Source organism: Sturnira hondurensis, unplaced genomic scaffold (assembly GCF_014824575.4).
Source record: "Sturnira hondurensis isolate 20B ecotype Veracruz unplaced genomic scaffold, ASM1482457v3 Scaffold0004136, whole genome shotgun sequence".
Taxonomy (NCBI): Eukaryota; Metazoa; Chordata; class Mammalia; order Chiroptera; family Phyllostomidae; genus Sturnira; species Sturnira hondurensis.
The window spans coordinates 8,524,688-8,551,985 of NW_028076767.1; the positions used below are offsets into that span (position 1 = coordinate 8,524,688).

General features: G+C 38.3%; 2 protein-coding genes and 1 long non-coding RNA gene across 3 annotated transcripts in view; 2 read left to right on the forward strand and 1 right to left on the reverse strand.

The window, feature by feature from the left end:
• The first annotated feature begins 391 nt into the window (after nucleotides 1-391).
• Nucleotides 392-11,895, forward strand: LOC118985271 (uncharacterized). Its single transcript, XR_005066085.1, has 3 exons — nucleotides 392-401; nucleotides 10,629-10,634; nucleotides 11,814-11,895. It is a non-coding gene; the product is annotated as an uncharacterized LOC118985271 (long non-coding RNA).
• A 1,520-nt stretch (nucleotides 11,896-13,415) lies between these two features.
• MARS2 (methionyl-tRNA synthetase 2, mitochondrial) lies at nucleotides 13,416-15,743 on the reverse strand. Its single transcript, XM_037043688.1, has one exon. The coding sequence runs from the start codon at nucleotides 15,676-15,678 to the stop codon at nucleotides 13,897-13,899; it is 1,782 nt and encodes a 593-aa protein (XP_036899583.1). The 5' UTR covers nucleotides 15,679-15,743; the 3' UTR covers nucleotides 13,416-13,896.
• Nucleotides 15,744-22,960: 7,217 nt separating this feature from the next.
• The window catches only part of RFTN2 (raftlin family member 2), a 62,272-nt gene continuing 57,934 nt past the window's right edge, over nucleotides 22,961-27,298 (forward strand). Inside the window, exon 1 of the mRNA XM_037043690.1 lies at nucleotides 22,961-23,592. Within this exon, the coding sequence (XP_036899585.1) occupies nucleotides 23,454-23,592 (139 nt within the window). The 5' untranslated portion in view covers nucleotides 22,961-23,453. The remainder of the gene's footprint in view (nucleotides 23,593-27,298) is intronic.

The following is a 27,298-nucleotide window of genomic DNA, read 5'->3' on the forward strand; positions in this document are numbered from 1 at the left end:
GGGTGGGCTTGTATACGTTCTAGGACCCTGTGGGTCTCTCCAACAAACTCTCCTGTGAGGCTGGGAGCCTCTCCCCGCACCTCAATGCCCGAAAGTTTTTCCAATTGGTGCTTTTAGCCTTTAATTCCTGTCACTGGGGCCCTGGGTTGTGTGGTCTGTCTCACTGACCGTTTTTGCCTGGTTTATCTGAGTGTGAATATGTGACTGTGGTCAGCCAGCTGCCCTGCACCCTCACTGGGTCCACCCATTGCTACCCTGTGCCTGGGATCTGCAAACTGCCACCTGCATGGCCTGGGTTGGTCCAGTCGATTTTTCTTGCCATGACCCCTCTCCACCAGCCGCCGACTTCACCCCTCTTACCAGTCTGGCTAAATGGTCCGTTGTTGTCAGACTTCCGTACAGTTCAATTTTCTGTCTGCTTTGGCTGTGTTTTTGTTTCTAAATATTCATTGTTCCTAAATTTTATACCAGTTACACCTACACCTCCATCTTGGCCGGAAGTCCTCTATTGTTAATAAAGTACTTTGCTCTATTATAGTAAGACAAGTTTATATTAGGGTGCATCTGAATAGGTTCATGGGTAAGAATGTAACTACATCTTTTCTAAGAGATAATTACATTCTCAGAAGTTTATCATATTAATGAACCTATAAAATCATTCTCTTCAAAAAGTTTTTCAAAATAAAACTAACAATACAATAGGCAGAAACCTACACAGGGAAATTGGGATGTAGGTTACCCTATTAGTATATTACAAAATGAATGTAACATTATACTGAAGTCAAAAAGTATAGACTGAAAAGGGATTAAGCCATAAGAAATAGTCTGAACTCTTAGATAGTCTGAGAGCCTGAACTCTTCTGTTACTGTAACCCTTGAAATTCTATAGTTTCTGGTTTATCCACTGACAGAGCACTATAAATGGAATTATGGTTAGGTATAAGCCTGTTTCTCTATGTTATAAGTTTGAAATCATAGAATCATAACTTAAGAACTAGTCTACAACTGTGAAATGATATTAATATATTAGTCCTAAATATTAATTATATTTAAGTGTAACTACATTTGCTATATAATTACTAAGTAGTTATAAAGAACACTTTTGGTTAAGTTACTAAAGACTGTTTAAAATCCATGACAATATTCCTTATAAAAATTCTATTAACTTTTTTTATAATGATAATCTATTATAAAGTCATACTTAGAATAACACATTTTTGCTTACTATATTATTCTATTTATATAGCACCTTATAATTTATAAGCACTTTAGATACATTCTCATTTTATCCACTTAATATTTTTGTGAGACAATCAGGCAACTTTGTATAAGTGAAGTGAGACTTAGAAAAGTTAAGAGATTGCCCAAGATGATGTAACTATTAAGTGGTAAGACCCAGAACTTCTAATTACTAATGAATTGTCACCTGTAAGGAAACAAATGATTCTGGGGAGTTAGGGAGAGGAGTACAGAGGAGTGAGAGGGGGGCGATCCTTAGAGAACACAACACTTCTCAGAAATAATTTTTGTCCCATCCAAGAGTTATCTTTTGTTGGATCACTAAAATTAAATCTTATACAAAGTAAATCTTAGATACAAATAAAATGTCTATTCTAATCCCTTAAACTTCTGGGAATTTGGATCAGAAATTATTTTAATTCTAAAATAAATAAATTGTGATAAACATGAAACTGTTTAATCATGTTTTTATCAAATAACTTAAGTTTCCTAACCAAAATAGTGGAAATAGAATTATTCTATAATTTGGTTTAGATTGTTAATCAAAAATTTTCTCTAAAACTGCCCTGGCTGGTGTAGCTCAGTGGATTGAGCACGGGCCTGCAAACCACACGATCGTGGTTTGATTCCCAGTCAGGGCACATGCCTGGGTTGCAGGCCAGTTCCCAGCAGGGGACACACCAGAGGCAACCATACATTGATGTTTCTCTCCTTCTCTCCTTCCCTTCCTCTCTAAAGATAAATAAATAAAATCTTAAAACAAATTTTAAAAAAACTTAAAAAAAATTTTTTTCTCTAAAACTGTTATACAGCTCGGCATTCTAGGAAATACAAGAAGGCAAACAAGGTAAGGCCTTCTAAGCAATCCAGGAAAAAAAAAAACATTAATCCTTCTGATAGCAAAAGACAGCTAGCCATCAGTCATGTCATCTCCTCTTTATATTTTGGGAACATAACACATTTCCGTGTTTTGAAAGCATAAAGTCCACCAAGAAAAGCAAGTGAACTTTTGGTTGCTTTTCTTTCTTCCCATTCTTCTTGCAAATAACTGGAATATTTATTTATCAGGCTTTGTATAAACCCTCCATGTAGTGTCTGCTATATTTGGAAAGAGTTATTATAATTTAGGTTGTTTTTTTAAAAGATCCTAATAACAAGTACCAAACTCATGCCACTCTTTATGCTAACAAAATGCATATGACTTTAAGATAAGTGGATTATTAAGATAATTGCCTACTGAAAGCTCCTTAGCTCAAAAATTGCAACAGTGCCTAAGGTTAAAGATAGTTTATGTCATTGAAGTGAATTTTCTTAAATACTGATTTTGATCATTATCTTTATTTTACAGTAATTCATAAATGTTTCTTTTCTGGTTAGAAGACTGTTTTGTAACTTCACAAAGTATGCTGAAGTGATACGAATAAACTCAGCATAATTGCACTATTAAAAACATTTTTTAATCCTAGAAGCATTGAAGTCTAATAGTCCCTTAAAAATTATTCATTGTCTTTATGAATTACTCCTGATAAGTTACCTATTCTAGCATTGGCAAGTTGTTTCATTGTTAGTAGACATGCTTAGAGTCTTGGTAGATCAACAGAGCATTACATGTGCCCACATCATGGAAAATACAATGTTATATTATCAAACATCCCTATTTAAAGAAACTTTGCTTTTTGTCTTGGATGTTTGGTTCCTAATTATATGTAGGTTGCTAGTTTTTATAACTACTAGAACACCTGGAATTAAATTTCTGTTGTCACATTCAGGCAAGGCAGTTGATTTGGCTTATGTACTTCTTCCAGAGTTCTATTCAACTTTATAAAATAAACTCAGGCTCCATGATATTTACATTTTTCTTGAATCACAACACTGAAGCTCAAATCATTTAAAGCAGGTAAAGCAAATGATGAGTTTTCAGGCAAAAGCATTTGGCTAAGCACTGATGCTCTGGAGCATTTAGTCATTATAAACGCCTTAGCTGAAATATTCCTATTTGAGTGTCTTGAGCAAAGCTGTATCTCCAGCAATCCTTATACTTAGCAGTGGATCAAGTGAACATCGTTTGTTGGAACAGATGTTTTACTTAACAACAGAATAAAATATTACTCTATTAACATGAAAGTTTATTAATAATTCCCTGTTTTTCCCTGGATAGTTGCTTTCTCAATGATAGGATCTGACTCTAATTTTATGTATCACTAAGTACATTAATCTTTTTAAGAAATCTTTACCAAAAGTCTGAGATATAGCACAAAGGAAGTGTAGCCTTCTAATTTGGAAATACCTTTAGATATGGCTATTCTCAGATCCTTTTTAGTGAGTCTTTTCATAGGCCAAGAGTGCCTCCCTATTCAGCAGCAGGTTATAAGGTAACCCACTCTTCCTAATGGGAATTTCCTGAACCATATCTTGTCTCCTCAGAATCCAGGCCCAGTTAACATTTTTCTTAAAATATTTCCCTTAAGTAATTATAAAATAATAGCCATTTAAAATGTATTAAAACCCTAATTTTTTTTAAATCTCTTAATAGGAACCAAGGTTACATTCTGTGAGAAGAAGCTTTTCTCAACCTTCATCCGTAGGCTTGAAGCCTCGATATTCCCGAAGCCCACACTTTCATCCTAGAAAAGATTTCAAAGCAGAGGATTCAGTCTTTACTCCACCTTCCTCTATTGATTCTGTTAAGTAGATTCTTGGATAAATATTTTATCCAATATCAGAAAACAACTAGCCCCACGTGTGATTTGGTAACAAATACGAGGATTTGGGTGTGCTTAAAATGAAATGTTTCCACCTTTTTAAAGAGAATTAAAGAAACCTCAGTAGGCAGAACATTGGAGATGGAGGATGAGATCACGGTTTCCTTCACTCACACGCTCTTAAGTAACAGACGTGTCATCTGTAACAAGTAAAACGAAGAGTAGCTATAAAACAAGCATTTTGATAAAGTTAGAAAAACTCAGTCATCATCTAGATGATGACATCATCATCAACATGATAATGTCAAAAACCACCACTTAAAAACACCTTTGGTGTTGGATTTTTCCGTTTTATTCCAGGTGTTTCATACATGTAGACATCGCCATGGCATATACAGAATATACATAGCAGCAGGCCATTTGTTTAACATGGAAAATTCAGAAAAACACTATCTCATTAGGGAGATAATATATAAAAGATTCTAGCTTCTACATTATTTTGGTTTCACTGTATTTAGGTTTATGTAAATTTTACCTATATTAAATATTTTTATAAGCTCTAGGTTTACATTAGAAATTTTGACAGACATTAATACATTTTAAAATAATTTATGTGTATAATACATGGAAATATGTCATATTATGACCATTTCTTTTATACCAGTTACTGTGGAGAAACTTAACACTATTTCTGGCCCTCTTTTGTCATTCATACAAGGGTTCTTAACAGCATCTTAGTAAGTATGAATACATATATCATGTGTATTCACTATGATATATCATGCCACTACATATATCATGTCAGATTCAGTACACTGTCAGTATTCCTTTTTATCTTCTATGCAGGTCTGAGTTTGGGAGATTATTTTATTCAGGCTAAACCCAACTGTTTGTGAGAACAGTTTTCAATTAAAATAATACATGAAATATCCTAATGTCTATGCCAAAGGAAAAATGACAATAAACTCAGCAACAATCCTATGTTTACCAAATGGATTTTTATGCCTATGCCCTAGCTATGTGTGTGTCTTCAGAGAATGACTTGTTTACAACCCTTCTGAGTTCAGACTTACCTACCCTCATGTATTGAGTATTTTTAAAAACACCTACCTCTACAAACATGTCAATGATGAGTTTTGATAACTTGGTTTAACTTGACTAGAGCCCTTGTCACTACTCCTGATGTTAAGTAATAAGTTTTCACCATTTTTCCCTTGTTTTCCGTCTGAGATCAGGGTTGACTTTCAAATTTTTATGCTTTTGGCCACAGTCATACATTTACATTCATTTTTGTGCCCCAGAACTGATAGCTCCACTTTTAGATGGTTTCATGGATTATGGAAAAACAAAGAAGTGCTATATTCCCTCCTTTGGCTAGAAAACTAATGTAATGACATCAGTTACATCCAAAAATGTTTTGTTTAAAATTTGTTATGAATTAACTACTTTCTAGAGGTTTACCTAATGTGAACACCATTTTAATAAGAAAAAAACTTACACTTTGAAGATTACTAACAATTTTTATACTAGGTCAGAAAATGTCATAATGAATGTTAAAAATATTTGCTTTATATTTAGCAAAAAATATTCCTTCCAAATCCTGAAATGGTGTGAAAATGCAATTAACCACACATATTTTCAATAATTCCCTTTACTTTACTACTTAAAATTTTCTTCTATAATACCAAAATAGGCTTACACATTGTGCAAATGCATTCCTGTAATGAGTTATAAATGAAACTAAACTCAAGGCCAAAAAGTTTTGCTTTCTAAAAATGTAGGGAGTTTCCATAAGTTTTATAGAAATTTAAATATAAAATGAATGCAGTAATTTCAGTTTACCAGGATTGAAGATTCTTTGCTTTATGAAAGCCTTTATAAATTCATTTACTTAATGATTTTTGAAGGTAATAAAAAATGTCATATTATTTATCATACATACATCAGTGTTGAGTTTATTAGTAAGTCAGTCTGCCATGCAGAAAATTCTGAAAAATTGTCCACCATGCCTGCTTAACTATGGGACTGTGTAACTTGAATTTAAAGAGTTCTGATGAAATTATTTAAAACATAGACTAGATATAGGTGTTCTTGGCCTTCCAAATTAGCAAGGAGTTTAATACCTTCTAATACACTTTTTAAAATACAATTTAGATGATAGCTAAGTTTTATATATACATAGGTTTTATCACACTTCAAGGTGTAGTCCATGTCCAACATAATAGCTATATTTCATATGTAATATGAATTACATTCAACATGTAAAATATGATGGAGTATTCTTTATGCAAGTCATAATAAAGTCTCTAACTGTGGGATGTTAGAACTTCCCACAGGTTTTGATTGTCATATATGAGATTATATTTTACTAGGAATTATTCAGTATGTGGCATTTTAGCTAATGGAGTGGTATTTGCTTTAGTAATAACTGGGGTCCAAAAGTTTACTGGTTTCTGCAAGCTTGTTGGGAAATATGTCATAAGAATACAGTAATAAATGTTCAATAAATTCACAGAATTTAAATTGTTAGTAAATAGATGAGTCTCTTAGTAAATTCCTTTGTATTAAAACTGTATGTATGAGAAAAGTTTCAGTGTTTATAACCTCTAATAAAATTCTCTGGCCTTGTTGCTATAATAGTTAATTCAAATAAAACTTTTGAATATTGATATGTTTTCATGTATAGAGATAAATGTGTGTTTTAAGTATCAATTAGTAAAATGTTAACTCAAAACACTTAGCTTCATGAATATGTTAACATACTTTCACTTAGAGGAGAACTTTTGGAGTCAAGAATTAGGAACACAGTTCTGCAAATGACAAACAATATAATCTTAAGGAAAAAGAAAAATAGAGACTATAGAGTTACTATTTTTTAAATTTATACCAGCAGACATAAGCAGGTTTAGGATAATAAAGGAAGCTATTGAAAGCAAAAGAGAAATATTTATTTTATGATAAAGGTACAAAATGTTTTCCACGTTTCTATTTTGGCAGCCATTTGTTTCATAATCTATCTATCAAGAACCAATTCCTCATCATGAAATACTCATTAATGTATTTCAATTAAAGATTCTTTCACTTTCAGGTCTGTGGACCTGATTATACCACTTTCTCCTCCCCACAATACAGTGCCTTCAGTTTGTATCCTCACTGACTGATTGTGGTTTCGGTGCTAAGATGGTGCTGAAGCTCTGGCATCAGGACAAGCGTGAGTCTAGGCTCTCCTGTTTTACAAACTGTATAACCTTAGCCAAGTTACTTAATCTCCCTGGGACTCCATTTTTCATCAGTTAAAAAGAAGAACCAATACTTAACAGAGTTAAAGGGAACAGAACTTTTGGTTCTCTCCCTTCACCTTCACTTATCACTGAACTAACAATTTTAAAATTTGGCAAACTTAAAGCCGGGGACTTCTCCCTTTTTAATAATCCATAGAGAGGATTTACTGAAGTGGTAGAAGATTTGCTGATATTTCTATTCAAAAAGTTATTATTTTCACAGAGGCATAAAGTTTTAGTCACAAATACCTGCTATAAAACTTATTTTTCACACGTAGCAATGATGATCCACTTGGTAATGAGCATTAAAGACTGAAGTACTAGCCCTGGCTGGCATAGCTCAGTGGATTGACCACAGGCCTGCGAACCACACAATCAAGGTTCAATTCCCAGTCAGGGCACATGCCTGGGTTGCAGGCCAGTTCCCGGCACGGGACTCACGAGAGGCAACCATACATTGATACTTCTCTCCTTCTCTCCTTCCTTTCCCCTCTAAAGACAAATAAATAAAATCTTTAAAAAAAAAAACTGAAGTACTAGTATCTAGCATAAGTTTTACTTTCTCACTGCATGGTTTCTCTGAACTCTTGTAAGGCAGTTTTGGGGGTGGGTTTTGTTTGTTTTGGGAGGGTTTTTTTGTAGACAAACATTTATCATTTTCAATTTTAGCTTTAGCTTTTCACATTTTGAAGCTGTTATTAGATCATACAAGTTCATAATTCTTATAATTTGTTGCTATTATTTTTATATTGTCTCACTGTATCTTTAGTAATGATTTTTCCTTTCATTATAGATTGTCTACTATTAATATTATAGAACTTGCTTTTGGTTTATATTTGCCTAGTGTTCTTCATGTCCTACTTTGTTGTGTTTAGGTACATACCTTTTAATTACATATAGCCAACCTTTTAAATTTAAGCTTGAACACTGCTGTTTTTTGACAGAGGTTGATCCTATGATGTTTTATTTTATTACAGTAACTGATATACTTGTATTTCTGCCATCTTATCATAGGTTTTCTTTTACCAAATTTTTTTCATTTTTATTTGCTCTTTTCTTCTGTCTTCTGTTGGATTGAGTTTTAAGATTTCTTTTCATATGGCTTGAAAGAATACATTCTATCTGTATTATTTAGTGATTAACCTAAAATATATAACATGCTTGTTAACTTTATATCTTTATTATTTACAGCTTCTTAACCAATAGGTGCTTCTAGTCTAGTTCAAAGGAAACCAGAATATTGAAACAATCTTATTCAGTGTGTTCCAAAGTAAAAGATATTACCCCTTTTAAAATATTTTAATTGGGAAAAAATGCATAATTGGTCATTTTTTAATTGAATGTGTTGGATTAAGAGAACAGAACAATGATTCCAATCTATAACAGTCAATCATAAATTAGTTTTTAAAGGTTCATCTTTATGTTAAATCCCACAAACCAGTGACTGTCAACAAATGGGAGTACATGCCTTAGGAATAGTACAGTATTGAGGAGGTTAGTAATGTTTTCACCACACTGTGCACTAGGAAAGGTGGCATTATCCACTTCCACAGTTTTTCCTAGGGCTGTCCCTCCAGTGTACTCAGCGACTCTTCCAGGCCTTCTGCAGACATTTCATCCCAAAATTCTTAAAGACTTGAAGGCAGGTCCCACCCATCTCTCCTTGGAGCTGTAATTTTATTTTTGCAGATGGCACACTTTCCTGAAATATGCTGACATCTTGTTCTTAAGTGAGGAGTTTTGGTGGACTGTAAAATCCATGGTGACTTCAACTGTGTCAATAAACTAATGGGGGTTAAATTCAGCTCATAGGCCAAGGATGAAACTTCTATACCATAGCCTTGCCTTGGTAAAGATTCAAGTATGGCTGAACCTCCAGAGACACAGTAGAGAGTACATTATTTCTAATTGTTAAGGCACTGGAAGATCTTTGTGGAGGTCAGCTCTTCCCAATTCCCTCTCCTCATCATGAAAATGTAAGTAGAAACTGATTGATGTGATATCATCTTAAGCAGGTATTTTAAAGATGGTCAAAGATTTCCATTAGATGGTTTCCTTAATTCAGAGGATCTGTACTGGGTAATCTAGAACGACCTAAACGTGAAGGAAGAGCCAGTTTCACCTCCAAATGGGTTAGTGCTATAAAGAGGAAAGCACCTTAGGCTGAGCTTCTGTCCTTGGTCTCAGAAAAGAATAAGACACTCTGAAAAGTTAAAATCCTTACTAATCAACCTTAATTAACTTGGTTGTTACTGTTCTGGCCCTTCAAGCAATATTAACCTCCAAATTTGGTGTTACTATTGATAAAAGTTAACCAATCCTATCCCAAGTTTCTGTAAAAGGGGCAAGGCTAGCTGTGTTGTGCTGAAATGACATTTTATGCCATCTTAGTTTTGCAGGGGACTCAAAAAACTTTCTAGCACTGATCCCCCTAACCTGTACTCTAGCTCCCCACCCCACAAGCTCTATGAACTAGTTACCCTTTGTTGCAAAAATAGATACATGGCTGTATATCCACACCCTTTGAGGTCCACTGATACTATTCACTCTGGAAAAAGGGCAATGACCCACCAAGTTTTACAGCACCCCAGACCTCACCAACAACAGTTGTTCTGTATCTGGTAGAACTGTGGAGACACTGTCTCCAGGAGGCGATTGTAAGTTATCATAAGCAGCTTTATGGATCAAATCTTAGTCAAGAGGCATGGCCTGCCCCATAACTCAAGATCATACTAATGCAGGCCAACACTGCAACTATATTCACTAGGGGTTGGGCACAGTTCCAGAAAACTATCTCTACCGTAATGCCCAAGGAGGAATCTGTTGAATGCCTGGTGCCGCGACATGCAGCCCAAGTTACTTTATAAGTCATTCTAGGTGGAGTTCCACAACCTGATCAGCTACTGGCTTTACTTCAGTTTTAGAACTTCCCAAATCTAAGGACCTATGTCCCAATCACCGGTACAACTGAAAAAAAAAAAAAAAAAACCTACATCAGAGTCCATGTTTCATCCTAGGCCTTCTTGAGTACTTCAACTTAATAGACAATTTATCAGGCTCTTCTCAGGCCCTACGGTCACACACTCCTTAATAAAAATGGTGAGGCCCTGGCTGGTGTGGCTCAGTTGGTTGGAACATCGTCCCATAAACCAAAAGGTCATGGGTTTGATTCCCAGTCAGGGTACATACCTAGGTTGTACATTCAGTCCCAGGTCAGGGCATGTACAAGAGGCAACCAATTAATGTTTCTCTCCCTTTGAAATCAATAAGCATGTCCCTGGTTGGAGATTTTTTTTTAAAGAGAGGAAAGAAAATGATAAAGGCTACTTCCAGAATAACTGAGATTTCCGTGAAATCAGAGACTGTATCTATTTCTTGTTCCTGCCTATTCTTGACTTCTCTACAGCCACAGGTCTTCTGACTTCCAAGATGCCTAATCTATGAGTTCACTTGTGGAACAGCCTCTAATATAGAATGGTCCAGTTAACCTACAAGGTCTGTCCAGAAGGTATTCAGCCATGTAATATGAAAAATAGACATTTAATGAAGAAAATACAAGCTACAAGCAACATTGTACATAGGACAATGACACCTCAGTCCTCTTCAAAGTATGCACCTTGGACCTCACATGATTTTCCCAATCACCATTAGGTATCCCATTGTCTTTTCCTGAATCTTATCCACAGTCTGAAATCTATTCCATTTCAAAGGTGATTTTTGTTTTGGGAAAAGCCAGAAGTTGCAGGGTGCCAAATCTGGGCTGTACAGAGGGCAGGGGTGAGCCACCCAAGTGATTTGATGTTTCGGAAAAAAAACTGCATGAGACAGGATGCATGAGCTGGCATGTTGTCGTGATAAAGCTGCCAAGTCACCAGTTGCCCATAGCTGTGGCCTTCTGAATCAGCCGATAGTTTCTGTGGAGGAATGTTCAAGCTTAACGCAAAATTTGATGCAGATTCATTGCTCCACTCGCTCAGTCATTTTGAGCAGCCACACAGTACACGTCCTCACTGACTAGTACAGTGAAGCCATCATTGTTCATGCATGAGCATTCCAGTCCACACTACTTGGCTGCCAGGTTACATCGATGTAGCACAAACCATTCTCGTTATATTAACAATGGCTGGACTTTTTCTGGACAGACCTCGTATACATTGCCCACAACTTCCTGCATGACTTCATAGACAAAACTGTAATTGACTGAGTTGACAGCTTGTTATTACTATAATGTGACATCCTGTAAACACCCGATCAGTAGTCTGTCATAACCTCCTACAACACTGCCTCCAAGAATAACCTAAAATGAAAATTTGAGAGCCTCAGGGGTCATATTTGGGAAAAACCTCCTTTCTGGTCATGGGATCCAAAGATATCAGATGAGGGATTAACAGTTGTGAAGTAGGGGGAATCTTAGATGCCTACAAGTTTATCATCTATTCTCAAAAGCCAATAGGATACCCTCTCTTGGAAGTGCATGCCCTCCAATTTTAAGTTTCACCTACCCACCACTTGACATTCTTAAAGTGCTAGGTCAAACTGAATACATCGAGTACCCAAAGGACATTTGCTTACCTCCTACAGAGGAGGTAAGAATAGGTCAGTTGCAACTTACCACACCTCTTCACTCAAAATATCGTCTTCTGTAATAATTATGCCCTCTCCTCTTTGAATACCCTATTTGCTTGTGCTGTCCAGTACCACAAATATTCTGGTAGCCAATTAAATGCCTGCATAAATGACAGACAGCACAAAAGGAACTCCAAGAACACCCAGCAAGCCAAGGCCCTGTGTACTGACCAGCACTAGGCCATAGGAAAGCTCAGTCAAGTGGAAGACACTGTCTCTCCATTCACGACAGGAACTGTAAGACTGCTTAAAGGGCACTTCAAGGCAGAGGTTATCATTACACTGGTTTTCCAAGTCTGCTTTGCTTCCTCCTTGTAAATACACCCCATGTCTTTCACTATGCTACTCTTTCCAGCCCTAGGAGATACTATACTCCATCCTGGGCCCAGTGAATCTGCCCTAAAAATCCCAGCAAAAGCCCAAGACTCCATTATAAAGTATAAGGAGTGTCTGAAGGAACATCTGTAGAAATAGTCCTTCCACCTTTAGAATGGCTTGAAGCATTCTTTTTTAAGCAGTGTTTCCAAGCAAACTGAAATCTCTCAACAGAAACAGGAACTATTTAATAGCACACAGAATAAGCTTGGGGGGAACTAGCAGCATAATAATTTCGTGAAGCCTCTCTGCATGCTCCCATGCTCAGAATGGGTATTTCAAGGCAAGTTCTCATTTTAAACTTTAGCCTAGCCATTCAATCAATCACCTGAGCTATAATGTTGGCTTACTGTGTTGTAATCATTGTATAAATTGATACCTTAACATCTTCTCTGTGGTGTTCCCCTATGGAGCCTTGAAGAGGTCCCTAAATCCAGTCTGAGATTTCTTGGAACATCAGTCATTTCACCCTTCACATTTACCTTCAACAGATGCAACAGTACATATCTGAATAAGGTACTTACAAATTTTAAACTTTCGTAATTTAGGTTAAAAGAGCAAAAGAAACAATCAGTAAAACTTACTTAAAAGTAAATGTACTAACATTTATAACTATTCTATGATTTATATATTGTACTATAGATCCTGATTGACCGAAAGAAATAATGTGAAGTAAATTATGTACATGAATAACAATTAAGAAATATAAAGGAAATACTGCCCTTTTGAACAATTTAGATTTTAATCATACCTCTATATGTTACTAAAGTTTTAAATTTTTAACATACCAAGAGCTTCGTAACTTATCATAGACAGCTCAAACAAACTTGATACATTTACTTACTGGCTTTTTAAACATTTAATTAAATGCCGTTTCAGTAGTCTGAAATGAACTAAGGACCCTGGTCTTTTTTCATTGTTTTATGTAAAACAGCAGTGGTTGCAGTTATCCCTCATTTTAAGAAAAGGAATAAAAGTTTTCTTTAAATTCTGCAAAATTAGAAAGCAGAAAACAAATGTATTCTAAAGATTCTAAAACCTCAATGTTAGTATGTGAGACTAGAGCCATCTACTGGTTGAAGTGTAATATTACAAAGCACAACCTGGACTTAGTATTAACTAACAAAGTATAGGAAATCATGGTTGTAAGAACTGAAAATAAAAACATGGTCAAAAATCTAGTCTAAGACACTGATTTTTAAAGGTTTAATATGAGAATCTCTTCTTAACAGGAGAATCAACATATATAACAAAGTAGAGCTAAAAGTTGAGGTAAGGGGCCTCCAATCCCCCATTCTAATTTGCCCAGCAGATGACAGGCCAGTGGAAAACAAGCCATCAGAGGTAGTCTGAGCAAATAACCTAACTGTGGTCGGGAAGGAGGCACAACAAGAAGCAATAGTATCAGCAAGTTTGCCTGCTACCCATCTTTTCCCTAGAGACATCTTAGGGACACAGGTGTGCAACGGACAGTGGTTATGGGCACAGAGAACTGAAGAGGTAGGGGTAGGCACCTGAAAAGGTTGTAAACCTCTTTTCAAAGGGTCATTGCTTATGTGCTCATTAGATGCAACACTTTAGAAACATTAATATAACTTTCCTTAAAATGCAAAATAAGAAAATAACAAATTTGCTTTTTTACCACATGCCATAAACCACTAAGAACTGAGTTTTTAGGTCCTATGGGCCTTCACCAACCATGCCCTGGACTGGTCCAGTCGTGGAAACAAGAGCCCAGTTTCAGGTCCCAGTCTCCTCCCTTCAAAAGGGCAAGGATGACCATAGAATCGAGGCAAGAAATAGAGTTCTCCCAGGCCTCTCTCTGCGGCAGAGACCCCCAACCTGGACAGCAGCTTGTCAGCTAGGCTTGGGGTGACAGGCTGGAGCAAAGTTCCAAAGACTCGCAAACATTCCAAGGCCACATGAAGCACAGTACCCAGCCAGGGAGCATCCACTGGGCTCTCCCAGTTCAACTTCCATGGTGCATGCCTTTGCACAAAGCCATTAGTTTGCCGGACACAGCTGGACACTGCCTCCAGAGCCTTATAGATCTGAAAGTTAGCATAGTGGTCTGCTACCTGCTTGGGCAAAGTGGCCACTGCATTCACCAGAGCATAGTCCTCTGCCTGAGCACGAACTGATGGCCCCGCCAACCCTGGCTCACTGGGAAAGCAGGTAGTACAGAAGGCCGGATAGGTCCCTGAAGGATTTATTTTACTGGCAGTGCATCGGTTCAAGAGACCACCCAAAGCATCTGCCAGCTCAGAGTCTAGCAACTTAACCACCTTTTCATCATAGTAATCACAGTCCCAGTTGGGGACACCCTGACGAAGGAGAAAGTAGCGGAAGCCATCTACAGTATAGCGGTCAAGGCAAGTTCTGGGATCCACCACGTTGCCCAAGCTCTTAGACATCTTTTGGCCACAGACTGTCCAGTGAGAGTGGACATAGATGCGGTGTGGTGGGCTCATGCCAGCCCCTAAGAGGAGGGCAGGCCAATAAATAGCATGGAATTTGAGAATGTCCTTGCCTATGATATGAGAGGTGGTCGGCCACCATGACTTGAACTCAGCATCTGGGTAGCCAATTACAGTAAGGTAGTTGACCAAGGCATCCAGCCACACATAGATGGTCTGCGAATCGTCCCCGGGCACAGGAATGCCCCAGTGCAAGTGGCTACTCCTGCGAGAGACTGACAGATCTGGCAGCTCCTCCTCCAGCCACTGAAGGACTGTGTAATGGAATGGCTCGGGGGTAATCACCTGAGGGTTGTCCCGCAGCCACCGCTGGAGCGGCTCTCGGAAATGGGAAAGCTTGAAAATGTAATTTTCTTCCTTGGTCCAGGAGACGGGATGCCCGCTTTCAAGAGATACAGGACCCGAATCCCCTGATGGGCCTGGCTGCTGGCTGACCTTCGTCTCAGGCAGGAAGCACTCGTCGTTGGCACAGTACCAGCCTTCATAGAGCCCCTTGTAGAGCAGACCCCGAGCCTCCAGCACTCCCCAGAAGTGCTGCACCGCCCTCCGGTGCCGGGCCTCGGTGGTGCGGATGAAGTCGGTGGAGGAGATACCAGCGTCCCGGAAAAGCTGCTGGAACTGAGCCGAGACTCGGTCGCACAGCTCAGTCGGGGCCAGGCCCGCAGCGGTGGCTGCCTGCTGAATCTTCAGGCCGTGCTCATCTGTACCGGTGGAGAATCGCGTGGCGACGGCGGTGGGAACTCGGAGGCGACGGTGGCGGCACAGAGCGTCTGCCAGAAGCGCCGAGTACAGGTGTCCAATATGCGGGGCCGCGTTCACATAGAAAATGGGTGTCGTGAAGTAGGCGCGCGCACCATGGGCATCGTCGCGGGCACCGAGAGGGTCCGAACTGTACAGGCGCGAGCTGAAGCAGTCCGGGAGCGAGAGCCTACTGGCCAGCGCACGTCCTACCAGCCGCAAGGCAGAAATTCGCAGCATAACGCCGACCCGGCCGAACTGGCGGAGGGGCGTTCTGGAAGCACGTGTGAAGCGCGCAGGCGCACCCGGGCCTCTCCGCCGCTTCCGGCCGGGAAGCCAATGGAGTCCCGACGGAGCGTGCGCCCGCCCCCTCCGGGCCGCGGCCCCACCCTCGCCCTCCGCGCGTCTCGGACTACGGACACTGCGGTGGTGATTTGCGGAAGCGAGTAAAGGAGCTATAGCTTAGAGGAACTAGTTTCAGGTTAGATTATGAAAGCCGGTAAATCTTTATTTTGCCATAGTATCCTGTGTGATCTGCTTTAGGTTGTAGTTTTATATTTACAGATCTGTTTTCCTCTCTAAACTAAGCTGTTTGAGGGCAAGAATTTTGTATTCGGGCACTTCTCAAACACCAGTCAGTAGCTGGCACAGAGCAGGACACAGTAATGCCCTCTCCAGAGTCGCTGGTCGTCATAGGGCTCTGAAACGTCATCTAAATTTGATCTCGGGACCTAATGGACACAATGTGAAAGGGGCCCGGGAGAAAGGAAGAAAAAAAATAATTACCTAGGGCACCTGAGGGAAGGAAAAGAACGGAAAAAGTAAGGGAATTCTTTAAACACGCTCAATATTTGTAAAATCAACAAAAGTGCGTTTGTACTGTGCCAAGTCTTTGCCAAAGAATATTTAGATCCAGAGAAGTGGAATGTAATATGATGTCACTATGCACATAGTCAATTTTACAATTTTTTCACAAAGTATAGTAACTTTTTAATGGTCTTGGAGTTCTTAGAGCAGTTATTTTCAAGTTTGCGTTTATTGGCAGAACTCGAGCTCTCCCGGGGGAGATGCTTCAGAGCCCAGAATTGGGTTAATAGTAATCGTTTCTTCAGGGCGTGCTCTCGTCTTTGGGCTATGACTATCCATCTTTTTTTTTTAATACTACAATCATTTCATAATCATTTAACAATAAAATAGAATGGAACACCTGTGAACTCACAGCTCAACCTGAGAACTAGAAATGGTTCTCTTAAGTGTGGTCCCAGAAGAGCAGCATTTGCAACACTCGGGACCTGGTCAGAAATGCGCACTTAGCCACCCCAACACACACACACACCCCTACTGAATCATCTTGTGGGGTGGGACCCAGTTTTTTAAAATCTAGGTTTTAATGAGCTCCCCAGGTGATTCCGATGCACATCAAGGTTTGAGAACCACTGAGCTAGATCACCAGTGACTCAGATGTGTTTCCGTCTCCTTGTCTTCCTGTTCTCCCACAGGTAATCCTTGTCGAATTTTGCACTTTTGCATTCATTATCACATATATAGTATGTCAAAGCAATGTATGGTTTCATTTTGCTGGTATTTAAACATTTTTAAAATGATATACTACTTGTAGTCTTCAACTTGCCCTTTTCCCCTCAACATTTTGTTGCTAAGATTCATCCATGTTTTTTGCACCTAACTCTAGTTAATCCATTTTGGCTGCCATATCATAATTTTTTAATGGAGGCATAGAGTAAATTGGATCTTATTTCTATGGTGATATGGAACGTGGACCAGTCAATTTTCAATAGGAGTTACAATAAGTACAGATATCCTTTGGGCAGTTAGCTGATGTGCTCCATTTGATTCAGCAGTTTAAGTAAACAAGTGAAGGCCAGGTAAAACTTAAAGCTGGAGTACACCCTTCAGAACTAGGAAACAAGTGCAGGCTAAGTGTCAGAGAAGTCAGGTTCTCCAACAGTTCTCGGTGCCCACACCCCTTTCCTTTCTATGGAATCTATTCTTTAGCATACAGACATGCGATTTTTTTCCTACCTTAAACAGAAATTCTCAGCCCCCACTGCTGCTCCATTTTCTTCCTTCCCTTTGTAGCAGAACTCCTTGAAACAAATGGCTGTGGATGCACAGCTGCGTGGTTCCAGCTTTTCCGCTGAGGAGCATTACTGCGGCGTACTTTCTCCTGTGTATTTCCTTGTACTTATATGCTACAGTTTGTCTTGGATATATATATATCTAGGAGTGATAGTACTTGGTCACAGAGAATATGAATGTTCAATTTTGAAAGATAATTAAAAATAAAAAGTCAAAATAAGAATCTTAGTCTATGTAACTATTAAGTATGTGATGACTATGGCAATTCTAATCATTAAAAAAGTGTTTTATTCAATAGTGTTTTCAATAATTCATTAATTAACAAGGAAATGTGACTACGTTATGGAACTAACAATACATTAAACAGTTAAAACTTAATGTTGTTCTGCTAGCTTGTGAATGCTGGAGAGCATAAACTAGCTTTTTGATCTTTGTGTCCACATAGTGCCTTACATGTATAATAGGTGCTCCTTAAAAACTTGTTGAATTATTGTTAGATTTACTTTAGACCAAGGCCTCATCAAATAGATTGGATTTAAAAGTTACTGTTATGCAAGAACTTTTCTTTGTAGGAAATGGGTTGGATGATACATAATTATCTGTTAGAAACATTAAGACTGGTGAACTCAAGTGATCTAAACTTGAGTTGTAACTGAGAATTATAATAAGCTACCAGTTATGGAAGATGTTTTCATAAGGTTCATTCATTCATTAAAGGACTGAGTCCACACTAGAACACAGGCAAGAATAGATAATACATCTGCATTCATATTCAGCCACATAAAACCCTGCCTACACATGGGGAAACCCCATTTAAAATACAGAACTGAAAGCTGTCCCTGAAATCTACAGTTGGTGACAAACAAATATAATTCGGCCCTGGCCAGCATGGCTCAGTTGGTTGGAGAATCGTACTGTAAACCAAAAGGTTGCAAGTTCAATTCCTGGTCAGGGCACATGCCTGGATTATGGGTTCGGTCCCCAGTCAGGCCATATGCAAGAGGCAACAGATTGCTTTTTCTCCCTCACATCTGTGTTTTGCTCTCTTTCTCTCTCCCTCCCTTCCCCTCTTTCTAAAAGCAGTGAAAAAATGTCCTCAAATGAGGATAAAAATAATTATAAATATATATATATATATATATATATATATATATATATTTCAATACAGAAAAAATAACCAATGTTAGAAAACATTTATTCCCAAAATTTAATTATGAGTACTCAATATATGACAAGCCTGGGAAACATGATGGGTAAGAGGTTATCTGTGAAAACAAATGTGGTTGTAACAGTTGGGTATCTGTATGGAGAAGAACTGACTTAGATCCATACCTTACCTTTTATATTGTGATTGCCAGATGCATTAGAATAAAATAGGAAGTACGGGTGGGGTGAATAGGTGGAGCACAGACAGTCAAGATCGTGAAAGTACTGTGTATGATATTATAATGGTGGATACATGTCATACATTCATCAAAACCCAGGATCTGTACGACACCAAGTACAAACCCTAATGGAAACTATGGACTATGGAGATAATGACGTCAGTGCAGGTTCATTGATAACAAACACACCACTCACTCTGGCACTCGATGTTAGTGGAAGGTTGTGCATGTGTGGGGACAGGAAGCGCTCTGCACTTTCCACTCAGTTTTGCTGTGAACCTAACATTGCTCTAAAATATCAAGTATATTTATTTAGAAAAAAACAAATCAGAACATTTGTTTCAAAATGAGAAGTAATACTATTGAAGAAATGTACATTTTTGTTAAGGACAAAATGGAGGAGCAGAAATTCTTTTTGACCGGAAGTATTTGTTTAAAAATGTGGAGGCATTAAAGAAGTATGGAACAAATATATGAAGATCTGTTCAAGAGGAATCCAGCCATGTGACATGAAAAATAGAGACACTTATTAAAAAAAAACAGAAGATACAAGAAACATTATACAAAAGATGATGATGCCCAAGTCCCCTTAAAGCTTAAGGAAATCTGGTTCATTGGTAGTGGTTTGAATCAAGTCACTAGCAACTGTAGCATGATGTTCCTTCTGCTCTGGTAAAAGAAGCCATGAAACGAATTTTGCCAGGACATGTTTCATGCCAAGATCCCAAGCCAAAATCTTGACACAGTAGTTTCTGGAATTCCCAGATCAGCTTCTAGTTCTCACACTGTCAGTCACCAATCTTTTGTTGATTGCAGCCTGTACACATTCAACATTCTCAGGTGTCCTGCTTGTTGCAGGCCTTCCAGAACTTGGATCACTTTCAATAGATTCTTGACCATCTTTGAAGCATTTGTGCCACACTTTTATTTGTGCTGCACTCATTGTATCATCCCCGAAAGATTTCTGAATCATCTGAATATGAATAGTTTCCATGGAGAGATGTTTAAGCCTAATGCAAATTTGATGCAGATTCAATGCTGTACCCACTCAGTCATTTTGAATGTGACAGCCACACAGTACATGTGCCTACTCAGTGTCATCTACCTCCCCCACTGACTAGTACAGTGAAGTCATCATTGTTCGCACATGCACATTCCAGTCCACTCTCCTTGGCTGCCAGGTAACAGCAATGCTGCACAGACTGTTCTTGTTATGTTAACAGTGGCTGGACTTTTCTGAACAGACCTTGTATGTGGTAACCAACAAAAACTTATCACTGTCCAAAATACAGTTTTAAAGAAAAAATATATAAGGTTAATGCCTTAAATAGTTTTATGGCCAACCACATATTTCTATAAGTAACACAGAATTATTTACTCATTAAAATGCATTTTCTCTTGCTTTCTAACTGATCTCCTTGTATGTAATCTATTTCCTTTGACCACTCATGAAGCAGAATCTAAGTATTTAGAAAACACTTAGGTGGGGAAGAAGTAATCTTTACAAAAATCTTCACTATGAAAATTTGAAAATAGCCAAAGTGTTACTTATTTAGCACTGTACTAATACAGTGAAATCCCACATAGTTGTTAAAATAGCAGGAATATGTGCCACACTGATACATGGAAATGTGTTTTTAAAATATCATTAAGGGTCAAGTAAAATTTAATTTTGTTAGACTTTGGAGACAAAAAATGATTACACAATGGCTCAATTGTGAACTAAAGGAACTATAGTTCCATTTACTAAAGATAAAAAATTATTTCAGGACGTATGAGACATTGTATTCACTCATTCATTCGTTCAGTCATTAGCTATCAACCAGATTTCTGTGGTGCTCTGCTGACCAGCCAGCCCCCTCCGTGCTTGCTGCTCCGTGCTAGCGACTCATCAGAAAGACAAACTGATGCTCCTTGCCTACTTCGAACTTCTCCTTTGACTTTTTCATTTGGTTACTTGATTCACTTTTTGTTGCCTGCGAAATAAAGTTCAGATTCCCTTCCTGTGGCATATTACCCACTGCAAACTAGCTCTTGCCTGCCTTACAGCTTCCTTCAAAGTTTATGTTCTAATAATTTGTGACTGCGTCATGTTCCTTCAAATGTATGCCAAATTGTTTCATGATTCTGTGATACTGCTCATGCCTTTCCCTTTTCCTGACACATGCTTCCCAGCTTTACCTATCTTGTGCCTGTTCATCCTCCAAGATAGTTTGTATATCATCCTCCAAGCTGATCCGGAGGCTGCTTCTTGGGTTCTGTAGCATCCTATGCGTGCTTTATCTCAGCAGCTACCAAATCATATTGAAATTATCTGTTGATAAGTCTGCCTTCCCCATTAAACGGTAAGTTTCTTTAGGGCAGAAACCACATTTAGTCATCATGTGTACCCAGCCCGCATCTATTGCAGTGCCTAGAACATAGCAGGGACTTAATAAATATAGTGAGTACTTAAGAAATAATTTTCAGGACTGCAATAAAAACTAGTGAACTTCAAATACTCCATTTTCTACCATCCAGGAGCTCACAGCACATCGTACAAAAGAGACCAGGAAAAGTGGCAGGCGGGAAAGCACTGTGAAAAAATCAAACGAGTCACACTGGGTCAGAGTCTGCTGTCTTTCTACACAAATTTACCCAGGAATTGCTTACCACCAACCATACTCATCTCTGAGAATGACGGACTATGGAATTTTCCTCTGTTAGAAACACTTCTAAGAAATAAACTATTTAAAGACCAAATAGGCGGAAGGAAGAGACCAGAGGTTACAGTGATCCATCCCTCTCCCCAAAACCCAGTTTTCATGTGTCTTCTTCAATATGACTGCAAAAAGCTTTTCAAGCTTGTGTTCTCTACAATCTGAAATAAGATCAGGGATTATTTGGTAAATAATGGGAGTGGTGGCAGAATCACTTCCTTCCTATTGCTGTTCTCAACCCTGTTTTATAATGTAAGCATATTAACAATTTATTTTGTGTTATTAGGCAGGCATTGTGTTAGGATGTGAGATAAGATTATCTCATTCCACCTTCATAACAAGCCCATGAAGTAAGTACTATTATTAACTCCATTTTATAGGGGAGGAAATTGAAACTTGAAGAGGTCAAGTAACTTGCCCAAGATCTTGTCTCCAGTAGGTATTAGAAGCAGGATTGAACCCTAGCCATCTGATTCCAGGGCTCTCAGTTTTGATGAATGCATCATACCACCTGAATGGTAAAATACAATAAACACTCATTACAATTGATCCATCATAAGTTGCTCTCAACTTCAGGTAAATGGCAATCTATGAGACTGAATGAGCCCTGGCTGATGTGGTTCAGTGCATTGAGTGCCAGCCTGTAAACCAAAAGGTCACAGGTTCAATTCCCAGTCAGGGCACATGCCTGAGTTGCAGGCCAGGTCCCCAGTTGGGGGCATGTGAGAGGCAACTGACTGATGTTTTTCTCCCCCTATTTCTCCCTTCCTTCCTTTCGCTCTAAAAATAAATAAACAAATTTTTTAAAAGACTGAATGAATCAAGTTATCAATTTTGTTTTTTTTTAATTATGGATATTTTGAGATGTGTAGAGTGTTATTAGTTACCATCATAAGCTTTCTAATAGTAAAATATTTTAAACTTTAAGGACATTGAGAAAACACTATCCACATATCTGTTCTTTGCAATTAAAGAAAGTTTTTTTATTAACATACTTTAATGTAGATTTTTTCTATTTGGCAGTTTTATTAGTATATAATTTTTCCAGCAAAAACAATCTTCATATTGAAAGAAATCCTGAAAAATGCAACCTAAAGGCTGAAGTGTTTGTTGTTTGTTTATTTTTTTTAACCTTACTTTTCTCCTTTTAGACTCCAGAAAGTTTCCTCATAAAGCTGACTTCCGTTCTGGAAATTATTTTTGTTTCCAACCATGTTGAGAATCCATTTCTTTCATCCCTTTTCTCTCCCTCTCTCTCCTCCTCCTCTCTCTCTCTCTCCTTCTGCTTTCTTGGTAGTAGCGGGGAGGGAGGAGGGAGGGGACACAGGAAAGAGGGGAAAAGAGAAAACAGAAAAAAAAATTACATGCCACGGTGTCTGAGTATATCCTCTGCTTGCAGATATTTCCATCTGAGTTGCACTTTTGCCTTTTTATTTCTGTTTTTGGACACCTCTTTTATCATCCAGCCGACTGGAATAGACAAAGCACAGTTGGTGCCCTAAGCGACAGAACTCTGGTAGGGGGCTGGCTGTAAATTGACGTGGCATGGAAATTCTCCGCTAAGTTGTAGCAGCTTGCATGTTTCTCCTAAGATCAAGCCCAGCCTCCCGGAGCTGTAGTTTAATCATGATGGGCTCAACGACTGTTCAGAAAAATGGATAGAAAAAGTCTTCAGCTCCTTCCTTTGGACTCAGATGTTTTCTTTTTGAGTATCTATGGTTTAGCTGAAAAAATCAAAGCAGTTAAGTCTATAACTTTCTTTTTGCAGCTTGAACAACAGAATTTGCTGCTCTCCCTCCCCTGTCCTGCAATTTAATTCCTTACAGATTTTGCCATGGGGTGCGGACTTAGAAAGCTACAAGACCCTGATGATAGCAGCCCTGGAAAAATATTTTCTACTCTGAAGAGACCGCAAGTGGAAACAAAGACAGAATTTGCTTACGAATATGTACTGCTGGATTTTACTTTACAAGGTACTTTTTTCTTCTTTTTTTTATTTGTTAAATGAAATGTTTCAGAGATAAGGGACCACTAGTGTTTTAAGTGTTGGTTTGTGAATTTTTAGAGTGTTCTTCATAATAAGATTGTATAATCAATCTAAGAATAATACTTTGTCTCTTAATTATATATTGAAAGATTTTGTTTTGTTTGCTTCATTTTTATAACATGGCTCATATGTACTTCATAAAATTAGAAAAATGGCTTTTGAAATATTTCTTTCATTTTTAAATCAAATGCTTATTCGTGGAAGGGTACATGGAAAATGTTTGATTTCCAGGCCAAACAGCCCATTGCCTTAATGACAGTTTGTTTTGAAAAAGATCTGAAAGGCACAAGAAGGCAGCATGCAGGAAGTATTACTTGAATCGTGTGGAAGAGTATTTGCTAAGCAAGTTCTGTTAAATTTTGTGATTGTGCTAGTTGTTTTGTGATTGTGCTATTTTTACTAAGCTAAACTTGAAGTTTGAACATACAGTTAAAAAAAAAAAAGAAAGGAAAGATAGTCTTCTGTAAGACACTTCCTTTGCTCGGTGCCCTGTCCCTGACAGAGAAACTCCCTGTTCCAGAAAGTTGGAAACACAAATAAACAAGCCCAGACGGCTGCCCTGTGGAAGGAACAGAGGTAGCTCGACCTCACAAATACTTTGCCTCAGTTTTTGTTTTTTTGAAGCTTAAGAGTACCATAGAACTGCAGAGCTAAAACAGAGTTTTTAGAAAGCAGAGCTGGGTTTTTTAATAATGGGATACTAAAACCGGAATTGGAGTGTCATGCTTGCTGTTAGAATTTCCAGCTACCCGTAGTTTAAGTTCGTACTATGAAGTTACGCTTTTAATTGTAAAAAGCAAAACATTTTATCAGTGAACAGAAAGATTATACTAAGCATATTATCATGTTGGATATTACCTTAATTTCTTTTCAACTTAAACACAAATTCCCCCTTTTTTGGTTTGTGCTGTGAACAGTGCATCTTTGTGCAAGAAACAGGAGCAGCCCATTTTTCTTTGTCAAAAACTGAGCTAGCCAGCAAGCAAACTCACTTCCAGGGACACACACAAGGTCTGCGCGTGTAGATACTTCTAACACACTCCCATTTCCACTTCAATCTAAGGCTAAGGCTTCCAAGGGAAAAAGTCTGTATTCTTAATTTTCTTTTTAATGATGAAAGTTAAAAGTCAATTAAGATAATGGTGATCAAAGTAGTAATCAATCACATGGTTTTTTTTCTATACTTTTTCAAAAACTACTCTTTGAGGAAACTTCAGTGATATAACTCTGTGTTTCCTCCGCTGACTGTCCTTGTTGACTGTTCTGTTCGGACTGGTTTCTGTGAGTCCATAGGACACAAACACACACTCTCCTTAAACTCAGAACCTTGTCTACTCAAACCCTGTAGGCCAGAGCCATTTTGAGCTGCACTTTAAGATTTGCTGCACAATCCCCCACAGGATCATAGGGTTTAAAGTAATTTTAAATTTTTTCCTGATTTATTTTCTTCAAACAATGTTAAACGTCTTGAGCAAATATGTAGAAATGCAGTCATCCTTTAATCAGAAAGATCTACAGCTAAATTTTTTAGAAGTCATTTTGGTTTTTCCATCAAAAGTCCTTCTCTCTGTAAAAGGAATATAATTTCTACCTTCCACTCTAGGTGTTTGGAGGAGGTAACAGATTATTGCACTATAAAGTCTAAGTCTGGGCATAGTTTGCAAATGTTAACCCACACAGTGGGCCTATATTTTAAAGTTGCACCTGGTTGCTATTTGGTCCAGGCACCTTGTCTCCGTATGTCCCTTTTCTCTCCAGTTCTGCCACATGTTTTTGCTTTATTTTGTTTCTGTCTTTGCCTCAGAAGCCAAGACTCTGCATCAGCCCAACTCCACAACCACCTTCCTCTCCCACCCCTGACCCCCCCCTGCCACTCCAGCAGACAGCGGAGTGAGTCGCGGAGGGCAAACACACCAGCCCTACATGTAGCACTGGCAGTCTGTCCTAGGACTCCTGCAGGGAGTGCCGCGCAATGGCGCCTCCTGCCTCCCAGAGGCCACTGTGCCGTGAGCAACCTTTCAGAAAACAAAATGGTCTGGCGACAGCTGTGTGCATTCATGATGAGCCTGTCTCTTACCTTGTCCTCCTCTGTTTTTCCAAACACAGGACACGAGACAGAGAGTAAAGTCCCAGTGGGACAAGAGGAAGAGACTCTTTGAAATTTCCAGTTATGGGAGCTATAATTATCTTAAACAACTTACTTACTTTCCACTCACTTACGTATTCTCTCTCTCTCTCTCTCTCTCTCTTTCTCCTCCGCTTCTCTTACACTTATTTTTTTGAGGGGGAATGGGTGCATACTTTCAGATGTGTGTGAAATAATAACATAGTCATTAAGCACACAAGGTTCTGAAGTCAAAGTTCCCAGGTTCTGGATCTAGGCTCTTTCACTCACAACTGTGGTGGGTTTGTAAACTTTGCTATATCTCAGTTTCCTCACCTGTAAAATGGGGGTTCTAATGATGAGAGTTATTCTAAGGATTCAGGGAGATAATACAAGATGATCTACTTGAAAAGGCATCTGGCACTTTAGTAAGCACTTAATGAAAAGTTAACTGTTATTATACCTCCTAACTGTATACCAGGTCTACCAACTGCAGTAGTGAGATTTCAGTACATTATTTGCAATAAATTTCTGGTTTAGTCTATATATGTATATTTATCAGAATGTGTGAGCATATATATATGTGTGTTAAATATAATTTATTAATGAAAAGTTAAATTAACTCTGCAAATTATCCAAAAGGGTTAATTTGCCTCCCTGTACAATCCCAGAAAAAAATCTAAATAATAATAGCCTTAAGGATTTTTAGAGCATGTATAGCTTTATGACTAAAAAGAGTTTCTACAATACTAAAAACCCAACAGATGGACAGATGGTAGGTTCCCTATTTGAGTTTCTAGTAGAATTATGTAAAATATACCAAGTAAAATGTTGCTGGCTTCTAGCTTGCTTCCTTGTTATTAGAACAAGAACCTCTCATTGTCCTTTATCATCACTATTAACAGCAATAAGTACATATGTTGTGTGCATTCTGTAGAAGATGCTGATAAGTACGGGAAATACAAAGAGGAATAGACATGATTTCAGCCCTCAAGTATTTTATATTCTCATTGGTCAAACTGAGCAAGATGGTGAACTCCTCAAGGTCAGGAACTGTGCCTTAACAACCTTTGTATCCCTGTGTCCAGCACAGTGTTTGACACATGGCCAATGGCCAATAAGTGATATTGAATTAATGGATGAAAAATTGCAATACATGATGCAGGAGATGTCAGGAAAAAGAAAAGTCCATTTTAAGTATGATTAGTTAGAATTCAAATTAAGATGTTAACAGACCCTTAAGAAAAAGTAGGGCTTAGGTAATCAGAAAAAGACTATGAGGTTGAGGCACGTTGAAGGGCTGTTGAGTAGAGCAGGGAGCTAAAGGAGGTTTTATAGGAGAGAAGCAAGAAGTAAATGGAAATAAATGGAGTAGGGAAAGCTCTGACTTGTCTAAGGAGTGATTCCTTGATGCTGTAGGAAATAAAGAGCTGTACAGGCGTTTGAAGAAGAACTCGTTGGATAAAGAGAAGTGTTTTTAGAAGCCGCGTGTGAGATTGCAATGGGGAGAGGTGGGAGGGAGGAGAAA

Excerpts from the sequence above, each read along its gene's own strand:
- MARS2 (XM_037043688.1), bottom strand. The coding sequence starts at position 15,678 with ATGCTGCGAATTTCTGCCTTGCGGCTGGTAGGACGTGCGCTGGCCAGT.